Below are 11,962 nucleotides of genomic sequence, written 5' to 3'. Positions count from 1 at the left end.
GGATCTGAGCAGTGTGGACACTGTAATGAATGGATTCTGGATACTAGGATATGGGGATTTGGGACACTGTACTGTTTTCAGTGATGACACTGGGATATGGGGAGTGTGGAACCTGGGATCAGAGAAGTATTCACACTCAACTGTGGGTAGTGTGCACACTGGAATCTGAGACGGTGGACACTGGGAATGGGGAGTGTGGACACTGGCATCTGAGGAGTGTGTGCACTGGGATAGGGGGAATGTGCTCACTGGGATGGAGGGAGTGTGAATCCTGAAATCTGAGGAGTGTGGACACTGGTATCTGGGGAGAGTGGACCCAGGGACATGGGGGGTTTGGACACTGGTATAGGGGATGTATGAACTCTGGGTTTGGGGAAGTATGAACACTGGGATCCTGGGAATGTGGACATAGAGATCTGGGGAATTGGACACTGGGATCTGGGCAGTGTGGGCACTGGTTTTGGGTGTTAACATTGGGATATGGGGAGTTTGGATCCTGGGATCAGAGGAAGGTGCACACTGGACTCTGAGTTGTGGGAACACTGGAATATGGGAGTGTGGTCACTGTGATCTGGAGAGGTTGGACTCGGGGAACTGGGAGTGTGAACACTGGGATCTATGGAGTTTGGAAACAGGAATAGTGGAATTGTGCACCCTGGGATCTGGGGAATGTGGACACTGGAATCTGGAGAGTGAGAAGACGGAGATCTGGGAGTGTGAACACTAGGATCTTGGGATTGTGGACACTGGGATCTAGGGAGAGTAGACACTGTGATCTGGGGAGTGGGGACACTGGGATTTGGGGAATGTGGACACTGATATCTGGGGAGTGTGGATACTGGGATCTGAAAGTGTGGACTCGTGGATCTGGGAGTGTGGATACTGGGATCAGGGAAGTGTGGACACTGGGATAGGGGGGAGTGTGCACATTGGGGTCTGGGTAGTGTGGACACTGGGATCTTAGGAGTGTGGACATTGAGTTCTGGGTAGTGTGGACATTGGAATCTATGGATTCTGGATACTGGGATGTGGAGAGTTTGGACACTGTACTATTTTTGGAGTGTTGACACTGGGATATGGGGAGTTTGGAACCTGGAATTACAGAAGTGTGCACACTGAACTCTGGGTAGTATGGACACTGGGATCTGGGTGGGTGGACAATGGGATCTGGGGAGATTGGACACTGTGATCTGGAGAGTTTGGACATGGGGTTCTGGGAGTGTGGACACTGGGTTTGGGGAGTATAGACACTGGATTCTGGGGCATGTGGACACTAGGATCTAGGGAACTTTGATACTGGACTCTGGTGAGTGTGAATAATGATATCTGAGAAGTGTGGACACTGTGATCTGGGGAGTGTGGATACTGACATCTGAAGAGTGTGATCTCGGGGATCTGGCAGTGTGGATACTGGGATCTCGGGATTGTGGACACTGGGATTGGGGAGTGTGCACACTGGTATCTGAGGAGTATGGACACTAGGATCTGTAGACTGTGGACACTTGGATCTGGGCAATGTGGATACAAGGATGTTGGGAGGGTAGACACCGGACCCTGAATCATGGACACTGGGATCTGGAGAGTTTGGACAGTGGTATCTGGGGAGTATGTACACTGGACCTTGTGGATTGTTGACACTGGGATCTTAGGAGTAAGAACATTGGACTCTGCTGAGTGTGGACACTGTGCTCTGTTGGGTGTGGACACTGGGAATTGGATTGTGTGGAAACTGGGTCGGAGGAATGTGCATCCAGGAATCTGCACATTGGACTCTGGGTAGTGTGCACACTGGGATCTGAGGAGTGTGAACATTTGATCTGGGGAGTGTGGACATTGTGCTCTGTGAGATATCGTCACTGGCATCTTGGGAATCTGCACACAGCACTCTGGGAAGTGTGTACATTGCTATCTGGAAGTATGGACCCTGGTATCTGGAAGTGTGGACACTAGACTGTGATTACTGAGGACACTAAGATCTGATAATATGGACACTTGAGACCATTTACTTTGGACACTGAGACATGGGATGTGTGGACAATGGGATTGTGTGTGGGTGGACACTGAGATCGGGGGAGTGTGGACCCTGGATCTGGGCAGTGTGGACACCGGAATCTATGGAGTCTGAATACTGGGATGTGGACACTGGGATATGAGAAGTATGGATCCTGGGATATAGGAGTGTACACACTGATCTCTGGGTAATGTGCACACTGGTATCTTTGAGGGTGGACACTGGATTTGAGGCATATCAACACTGAGGTCTGGGGAGTTTGTACACTGGTATAGGGAGAGTGTGAATACTGGTATCTGGTCTTTTTTTTTTTTTTGTCGGTCGTGGGGCTTGAACTCTGAGCCTGGGCGCTGTCCCTCAGCTCTTCAGCTCAAGGCTAGCGCTCTACCACTTGAGCTACAGCGCCACTTCCGGTTTTCTGGTGGTTTATTGGAGATAGGAGTCTCACGGTCTCTCCTGCCCGGGCTGGCTTTGAACCGCGATCCTCAGATCCCAGCCTCCTGAGTAGCTAGGATTACAGGCGTGAGCCACCAGTGCCCGGCTTGGTATCTGGTCTTATGAACATTGGGATCGGGAGATTGTGGACACTAGAACTTGGGGTGTGGTCACTAGTATCTGGGGAGTGTGGACACTGGGATATTGGGAGTGTGGTCGATGGGATCTGGGAAGTGGGGACACTGGGAACAGAGGAGAGTGTACACAGGGATCTGGGAGTGTGGACACTGGTACCTGGGGAGTGTGGACACTGGCAGTGTGGACACTGGGATCAGGGGAATGTGAACACTGGGATCTGAGAGTTTGTATACTGGGATCTGGGGAGTGTGGACACTTGGTTCTAGGGAGTGTGGACACGAATATTAGGAATGTGGACACTGGGTTGTTGGGATTGTGGACACTGGGATCTGGGCAATGTGGATCCTAGGATGTTGGGAATGTGGACACTGGATTCTGTGTATTGTGGACACTTGGATCTGGGGAGTATGTACACTGGGATCAGGGGAGTATGAACATTGGTTTCATGTGGAGTATGGATACTGGGAAGTGGAGAGGTTGGACACTGTAACCTTTGGAGTGTTGACACTGAGTTATGGGGAGTATGGACCCTGGGATCCGAGGAATGTGCACATTGTACTCTGAGTTGTGTGCACCCTACGATCTGGGGTTTTGGACACGAGAATCTTGGGAGTGTGGACACTGGCATATCAGGAGTGAGGACATTGGACTCTGAGGAGTGTGCACCCTGGATGATGAGGAGTGTGCACAGTGGCATCTAGGAGTTGTGGACACTGGGATCTCTGAATCTATGGAGTCTGGATACTGGGATATGAGGAGTTTGGACAGTCTACTCTTTCGAGTGTGGACATTATATGGGACTGTGGACCATGGGATTTGAGGAGTGTGCACACTGATCTCTGGATAATTGCACACTGTGATGGAGTGTGGACACTGGGATCTGGGGAGTGTGGACACTGGGAAAGGGGTTGTGTAGCCACTTGGATTGGGGTTCTGTGAACACTGAGATCTTGGGAGTGTGGACACTGGGATCTTGGGAGTGTGGACACTTGGATCTTGGGAGTGTGGACACTGAGCTGTTGGGAGTATGGACACTAGACTCTGCATAGTGTGTACACTGTTATCAGAGCAGTGTAGCCATTGGGATATGGGTATTGTGAACATTGGTTCCTGGGAATATGGACAGTATGCTCAGTGGGGTGTGGCCACAGGCATCTGGGGAGTCTGCGCACTGCATTCTGTGGAGTGTGTATCTGGGGAGTGTGGACACTGTGATTAGTGAGGACACTAAGATCTGGAGAATATGTACACTTGAGTCCATGCACTGTGGACACTGAAGCATGGGGAGTGTGGACACTGGGATCTGGGGAGTGTGGACACTGGGATCTAGGTAGTGTGGAAACTGGGAACGGGGGAGTATAGACCCTGGATCTGGGCAAGGTAGACATTGCAATCTATGGAGTCTGGATACTGGGATATGGGGAGTTGGGACACTGCACTCTTTGCAGTGCTGACACTAGGATATGGAGAGTGTGGAACCTGGGATGAGAGAAGTGTGTGCACTCGACTGTGGGTAGTGTAGACACTGGGATCTGAGAGGGTGGACGCTGGGATCTGGGGAGTATAGACACTGGCATCTGGGAAATTTGGACACTGGGATAGGGGGAATGTGCTCACTGGGATGGAGGGAGTGTGAATCCTGAAATCTGAGGAGTGTGGACACTAGTATCTTGGGAGTGTGGACACTGGTACCTGGGGAGTTTGGACACTGGTATAGGGGATATATACTCCCCTAAACCCAGGGGAGTATGAACACTGGGATCTAGGAAATGTGGAGATTGGGATCTGGGGAATTGGACACTATGAGATGGGCAGTGTGGGCACTGGAATTTTTGAAGTCTGGATACTGGGATGTAGGGAGTTTGCACACTGTTTTCTTGGGAGTGTTGACACTTGGATATGGGGAGTGTGGAACCTGGGATTATAGGAGTGTGCACACTGGACTCTGGTTAGGGTGGATACAGGGATCTGGGAGTGTACACCATGGGATCCAGGGATTTGGACACTGTGATTTGGAGAGTGTGAACATGGGGATCTGGGAGTGTGGACACTGGGATCTATGGAGTTGGAAACTGGAATATTGGGATTGTGCACACTGGGATCTGGGGAGTGTGGACACTGGGATCTGGGCCGTGTGGACATTGGAATTTATGGAGTCTGGATACTCAGATATGGGGAGTTTGGACACTGTACTCTTTGGAGTGTTGACACTAGGATATGGGGAGTGTGGAACCTGGGATCAGAGGAGTGTGCACACTGGATTCTGAGTAGTATGCACACTGAGAATTGTGTTGTGTGGACACTGGGATCAGGGGAGTGTGCACCCAGGCATCTGGATAGTGTGGACCCTGGGTTCAGAAAAGAATGCATACTGGACTCTGGGTAGTGTGCACACTGGTATCTGAGCAGTATGGACACTGGGAGATGAAGAGTGTGAACATTGGATCTGTGGATTATGGACACTGAGCTCAGTGGGGTGTGGACACCGGCATCTGGGGAGTCTGCAATTGAACTCTAGGTAGTATGGATAATGGTTTCAAGGGAATGAAGACACTGTGATTACTGAGGACACAAAGCTCTGGGGAATTTAACACTTGAGTCCATGGACTGTGGAGACTGAAGCATGGGGAGTGTGGACACTGGGATCTTGGGTGCATGGACACTGGGATTTGGGCAGTGTGGACACTAGAATCTATGGAGTCTGGATACTGGGCTGTGGGGAGGAGGTTGGACACTGTACTCTTTTGGGTGTTAACATTGGGATATGGAGAGTTTGGAACCTTGATCAGAGGAGTGTGCACACTGGACTCTGTGTAGTGTGCACAGTGGGATCTGAGCAGTGTGGACACTGGGATGTGGGGAGTGTGAACACTGGATCTGGGGATTATGGAGACTGTGCTCAGTGGGGTGTGAACACTGGCATCTGGGGATTCTGCACACTGAACTCTGGGTAGTGTGGATAATGGTATCAGGGGAGTGAAGACACTGATTAGTGAGGTCACTAAGACCTGGGGAATGTGGTCATTTGAGTCCATGAACTGTGGACACTGAAGCGTGGAGAGTGTGGACACTGGGATCTTGGGAGGGTGGACACTGGGATTTGGGCAGTGTGGACACTGGAATCTATGGAGTGTGGTTACTGGGATGTGGGGAGTTTGGACACTGTATTCTTTGGAATGTTGACACTGGGATAGGAGGAGTGGATCCTGGGGTCAGAGGAGGGTGCACACTGGACTCTGAGTCGTGTGAACACTTGGATGTAGGAGGGTGGGCACTGGGATCTGAAGAGGGTGGACACAGGGAACTGGGAGTGTGTACACTCACATCTGGGGATTGTGAACACTGAGATCTGGGAACTGTGGACACTTGGAATTGGGTAATGTGGACAATGGGATCTTAGGAGTGTGAAAACTAGGATCTTGGGATTGTGCATACTGGGATCTAGGGAGTGTGGACACTGGGATCTCAGGAATGGGGACACTGAGATCTTAGGAAGGTGGACACTGATATCTGGGAGTGTGGATACTGGGATCTGGAAAGTGTGTTCTCAGGGAACTGGGAGTGTGGATACTAGGATTAGGACAGTGTGGATACTGGGATAGGGGGAGTGTGGACACTTGGAATGGGGTAATGTGGACACTGGGATCTTGGGAGTGTGAAGACTAGGATCTTGGTATTGTGGACACTGGGATCTAGGGAGTGTGGACACTGAGATCTCGGGAGTAGGGACACTGGAATCTTGGGCATGTGGACACTGATATCTGGGGAGTGTGGATACTGGGATCTGGAAAGTGTGGACTCGGGGATCTGAGAGTGTGGATACTGGGATCAGGGCAGTGTGGACACTGGGATGGGGGAGTGTGCACACTGGGATCTGAGGAGTGTGGACACTGGGATAGGGGAATATTAACTTTGAATGGAGGGAATATGAACCCTGGGATCTTGGGAGTGTGCACATTGAAAACTGGGGAGTGTGGACACTGGAATCTATGGGATCTGGGGTGTGGGGAGTATGGACACTGGGATCTGGGCAGTGTGAACACTGGAATCTATGGACTCTGGATAATGGGATGTAGGGAGTTTGGACACTACTACTTTTTGGAGTATTGACACTGGGATTTGGTGAGTGTAGAACCTGGGATTACAGGAGTGTGCACACTGAACTCTGGTAGTTTGGACACTGAGATCTGGATGGGTGGACAATGGGATCTGGGGATATTGGACACTGGCATCTGGAGAGCGTGGACATGGGGATCTGGGAGTGTGGACACTGGGATCTGGGGAGTGTGCACACTGGACTCTATGGAGTCTAGATACTGGTAAGTGGGGAGTTTGGACACTATAACCTTTGGAGTGTTGCCACTGAGATATGGGAAATATGGACCCTGGAATCTGAGGACTGTGCAGATTGAACTCTGAGTAGTGTGCCCCCTGGGATCTGGGAGTTTAGACACCGGGATCTGGGGAGTGTTGACACTGGGTTCTGTGGAGTATAGACACTGGAATCTGGGGAATGTGGGCACTGGGATCTAGTCAATGTGGACACTGGACTCGGGAGTGTGAACAATGATATCTTGGAAGTGTGTGTGGACACTGGGATCTGGGGAGTGTGGATATAGACATCTGGAGAGTGTGGACTTGGGGATCTAGCAGTGTGGACACTGGGATCTTGGGAGTGTGGACACTGGGATAGGGGAGTGTGTACACTAGGATCTGAGGAGTGTGGACACTGGGATCTGTGGACTGTGAACACTGGATCTAGAGAGTGTGGACACTGGGATCTTGGGAGTGTGGACACTTGGAGCTGGACAATGTGGATCTTAGGATGTTGGGAGTGTAGATACCAGACTCTGTGAATCGTGGACACTGGCATCTCGAGAGTTTGGACACTGGTATCTGGGGAGTGTGTACACTGGACTTTGTGGATTGTGGACACTGGGATCTTGGGAGTAAGAACACTGGACTCTGCTGAGTGTGGACACTGTGCTCTGTGGATTGTGAACACTGGGAATTGTGTTGTGTGCAAACTGGGTCTGAGGCATCTGGGGAATGTGGACTTTCTCCCCAGGAATCTGGTGAGTGTGGACTCTGGGATAGAGGAGTATGCACACTGGACTCTGGGTAGTGTGCAAACTGGGATCTGGGGAGTGTGAATATTGGATCTGGGGAGTATGGACATTGTGGTCTGTGAGATATGGCCACCGGCATCTGAGGAGTCTACACACTGAATTCTGGGAAGTGTGTACACTGGTATCTGGGAGTGTGGACACTCATATCGGGGAGTGTGGACATCAGACTGTGATTACTGAGGACACTAAGATCTAGTAATATGAACACTTGAGTTCATGGACTGTGGACACTGAGACATGGGGAATTTGGACACTGGGATCTTGGGAGGCTGGACACTGAAATCGGGGGAGTGTGGAACCTGGATCTGGAGGGTGTGGACACTGGAATCTATGGAGTCTGGATACTAGGATATGGACACTGGGATATGAGAAGTGTTGATCATGGAATAGAGGAGTGTACACACTGAACTCTTGGTATTGTCTAAACTTGGACCTTGGAGGGTAGACACTGGGTTTGGGGTGTGTGGACACTGGGATCTAGGGGGTTTGTACATTGGTATAGGGAGACTGTGACCACTGGGATCTTGGGAGTATGGACATTGGGATCTGGGAAGTGTAGACACTAGATTTTGGGAGTGTGGTCACTAGGATCTGGAGAGTGTTGACACAGGAACTTGGGAGTGTGTACACTGGGATATGGGGATTGTGGACAGTGGGGTCAGGGGAGTGTGTACACTGCGAACGGGGGAGATTGAACATTTGGAACTTGGGGTGTGCACACTGGAGTCTATGGTGTCTGGATACTGGAAAGTGGGGAGTTTGGACACTGTAACCTTTGGTGTGTTAACACTGAGATATGAGGAGTATGGACCCTGGGATCTGAGGAGTGTGCACTTTGGACTCTGAGTAGTGTGCACCCTGGGATCTGCTTGTTTGGACACTAGGATCTGGGGAGTGTGGACACTGGGATCTCGGGAGTGAGGACGTTGGACCCTGAGGAGTGTGCACCATGGACTCTGAGGAGTGTGCACATTGGGATCTAGTAGTATGGACACTGGGATCTCTGAATCAATGGATTCTGGATACTGGGATATGAGGAGTTTGGACATGCTACTCTTTCGACTGTGGACACTGTGATATGGGGAGTGTGGAGCATGGGATTTGAGGAGTGTGCATACTTGTCTCTGGGTAATGTGCACACTGTGACCTGGGAGTGTGGACACTGGGATCTGGGGAGTGTGGACACTAGGATTTGGGGAGTGTGGACTCTGGGATAAGGGGAGTGTGCCCACTTGGAAGGGGGTTATTTGAACACTGGTATCTTGGGAGTGTGGACACTGGGATCTTGGGATTGTGGACACTGGGATGTTGGGAGTGTCGAGACTGGGATCGGGGAAGTGTGGACACTGGGATTTGTCAGTGTGGACACCGGTATCAGGGAAGTCTGGACCCTTGTATCTAGGGAGTATGGACACTGGAATCTGGGAATTGTGAACACTTGGATCGGGGTAGTGTGAATATTGGGATCCAGGGAGTGTGGACACCAGCATGTGAGGAGTGTGGACGGTGTACTCTTTGGAGTGTGGACACTGGAGTCTGGGGACTGTGCACACTGGGATATAGGGAGTGTGGACATTGATATCTGGGGAATGTGGACAATGGATTCTGTGGATCATAGATACTGGGATCTTGGTAGTGAGGACACTGGACTCTGGGGAGTGTGGACACTGCTCTGTGGGGTGTGTACACTGGGAATTGGGTTGAATGGACAGTAGGTCTGAGGAAAGTGCAACCAGGGATCTGGGGAGTGTGGATCCTAGGATCAAAGGAGTGTGCACACTGGAATCTGGGTAGTGTGTCCACTGGTATCTGAGCAGTGTGGCCACTGGGATCTGGATATTATGCACATTGGATCTTTGGAGTGTGGACACTGTGCTCTGTGGGGTGTGGCTACAGGCATCTGGGAAGTCTGCACACTGAAATCTGGATAGTGTGGATATTGGGATCTGGGGAGTGTGGACACTGGGATCTTGCAAATTTGGACACTGGGAAATGGGGACTGTGGACACTGGGATCTTGGAAGTGTGGTCAATGAGAATGGGGAAGTGTGGACACTGGGATCTGGGTAGTGTGCACACTGGAGTCTATGGAGTGTCGATACTGGGAAGTGGGGAGTTTCGACACTGTAAGCTTTGGAGTGTTGACACTGAGATATGGTGAATACGGACCCTGGGATCTAAGGAGTGTGCACATTGGACTCTGATTAGTGTGCATCCTGGGATCTGGGAATTTGGACACTAAAATCTGGGGAGTAAGGACACTGGGATCTCGGGAGTGAGGACATTGGACTCTGAGGAGTGTGCACCATGGACTCTGAGGAGTGTGCACATTGGGATCTAGGAATGTGGACACTGGGATCTCTGAATCTATGGAGTCGGGATACTGGGATCTGAGGAGTTTGGACAAGCTACTCTTTCGAGTGTGGACACTGTGGTAGGGGGAGTGTGGACCATGGGAATTGAGGAGTGTGCACACTGGTCACTGGGTAATGTGCACACTGTGACCTGGGAGTGTGGACACTGGGATCTGGAGGGTGTGGACACTGGGACCTGGGGAATATGGACACTGGGATAAGGGGAATGTGCCTACTTAGATTGGGGTTCAGTGAACACTGGTATCTTGGGAGTGTGGACACTGGGATCTTGGGAGTGTGGACACTGGGATCTTGGGAGTTTGGACAATGGAATGTTGGAAGTGTCGACACTGGGATCTGGGGAGTGTGGACACTGGGATCTGGCAGTTTGGACACTTGGATCAGGGAAGTCTGGATACTTGGATCTCGGGAGTATGGACATTGGGATCTGGGGATTGTGAACACTGGGATCAGGGGAGTGTGAACATTGGGATATGACAAGTGTGGACACCTGGATGTTGGAGTGTGGAGGGTGTACTCTGTGGAGTGTGGACACTGGAGTCTGTGGACTGTACACACTGGGATCTAGGGAGTGTGCACGATGGACTCTGGATTATGGACACAGGTATCTTGGTAGTGAGGACACTTGACTCTGGGGAGTGTGGACACTGCTCGGTGGGTTATGGACACTGGGAATTGGGTTGTTTGGACTGTGCATCTGAGGAAAGTGCACCCAGAAATCTGGGGATTTTGGACACTAGGATCAGAGGAGTGTGCACACGGGACTCTGGGTAGTGTGTACACTGGTATCTGAGCAGTGTGGCCACTGGGATCTGGTTATTATGCACATTGGATCTGGGTTTTGTGGATACTGTGTTCTGTGGGGTGTGGCCACTGGCATCTGGGGAGTCTGCATACTGTACTCTCGGGAGTGTGGACTCTGGTATCTGAAGAGTGAGGACACTGCGATTAGTGCAAACACTAAGATCTGGGGAATGTGGACTTGAGTCCATGCACTGTGAACACTAAAGCGTGGGGAGTAGGGACACTAGGATCTAAGGAGGGTAGACGCTGGGATCGGGGCATTGTGGACCCTGGATCTGGGCAGTGTAGACACTGCAATCTATGGAGTCTGGATACTGGGATGTGGGGAGTTGGGACACTGTACTGTTTCCAGTTTTGCACTGGGATATGGGGAGTGTTGAACCTGGGATCAGAGAAGTGGGCACACTGTACTGTGGGTAGTGTGCACACTGGGATCTGAGAGAGTGGACACTGTGATCTGGGGAGTGAGGAAACTAGCATCTGGGCAGTGTGTACACTGGGTTAGGAGGAATGTGCTCCCTGGAATCGAGGGAATGTGAATCTTGAAATCTACGGAGTGTGGACACTGGTACCTGGGGAGTTTGCACACTGGTATAGGGGATGTATGAACTCGGAGTTGGGGGGAGGATGAACAGAGGGATCTGGGGAATGTGGATATTGGGATCTGGGGAATTGGACACTGGGATCTGGGCAGTGTGGGCACTGGAATCTTTGGAGTCTGGATACTGGGATGTGGGGAGTTTGCACTCTGTTTTCCTTGCAGTGTTGGCACTTGGATATGGGGAGTGTGGAACCTGGGATTATAGGAGTGTGCACACTGGACTCTAGATAGTGTGGATACAGGGATATGGGAGGGTACACAATGGGATCCAGGGAGTTTGGACACTGTGAATTAGAGAGTGTGAACATGGGAATATGGGAGTGTGGACACTGGGATCTATGGAGATGGAAACTGGACTAGTGGGATTGTGCACACTGGGATCTGGGGAGTGTAGACACTGGTGTTTGGGCAGTGTGGACACTGGAATCTACGGAGTCTGGACACAGGGATATGGATGTTTGGACACTGTA

The 11,962-nt window shown here is 51.1% G+C and overlaps 1 protein-coding gene across 1 annotated transcript in view; it reads right to left on the bottom strand.

Moving 5' to 3' along the window:
- LOC138821206 (mucin-2-like) overlaps window positions 1–11,962 on the bottom strand; it is a 51,317-nt gene that overhangs the window by 23,703 nt on the left and 15,652 nt on the right. Inside the window, exons 12-23 of the mRNA XM_070013299.1 lie at window positions 11,464–11,685; window positions 10,869–11,013; window positions 10,303–10,530; window positions 8,832–9,721; window positions 7,206–7,342; window positions 5,725–5,865; window positions 5,325–5,461; window positions 4,957–5,030; window positions 4,088–4,177; window positions 3,440–3,641; window positions 2,741–2,846; window positions 250–301 (exon numbers count right to left, since the gene is read on the bottom strand). Coding sequence (XP_069869400.1) covers window positions 250–301; window positions 2,741–2,846; window positions 3,440–3,641; window positions 4,088–4,177; window positions 4,957–5,030; window positions 5,325–5,461; window positions 5,725–5,865; window positions 7,206–7,342; window positions 8,832–9,721; window positions 10,303–10,530; window positions 10,869–11,013; window positions 11,464–11,685 — 2,424 coding nt within the window. The remainder of the gene's footprint in view (window positions 1–249; window positions 302–2,740; window positions 2,847–3,439; window positions 3,642–4,087; window positions 4,178–4,956; window positions 5,031–5,324; window positions 5,462–5,724; window positions 5,866–7,205; window positions 7,343–8,831; window positions 9,722–10,302; window positions 10,531–10,868; window positions 11,014–11,463; window positions 11,686–11,962) is intronic.

Source organism: Dipodomys merriami, unplaced genomic scaffold (genome assembly GCF_024711535.1).
Source record: "Dipodomys merriami isolate MVZ:Mamm:240054 unplaced genomic scaffold, mDipMer1.0.p SCAF_90, whole genome shotgun sequence".
Lineage (NCBI taxonomy): Eukaryota > Metazoa > Chordata > Mammalia > Rodentia > Heteromyidae > Dipodomys > Dipodomys merriami.
The sequence above is the reverse complement of the archived record's forward strand: the minus strand, read 5'-3'. Positions and strand labels throughout refer to the sequence as shown.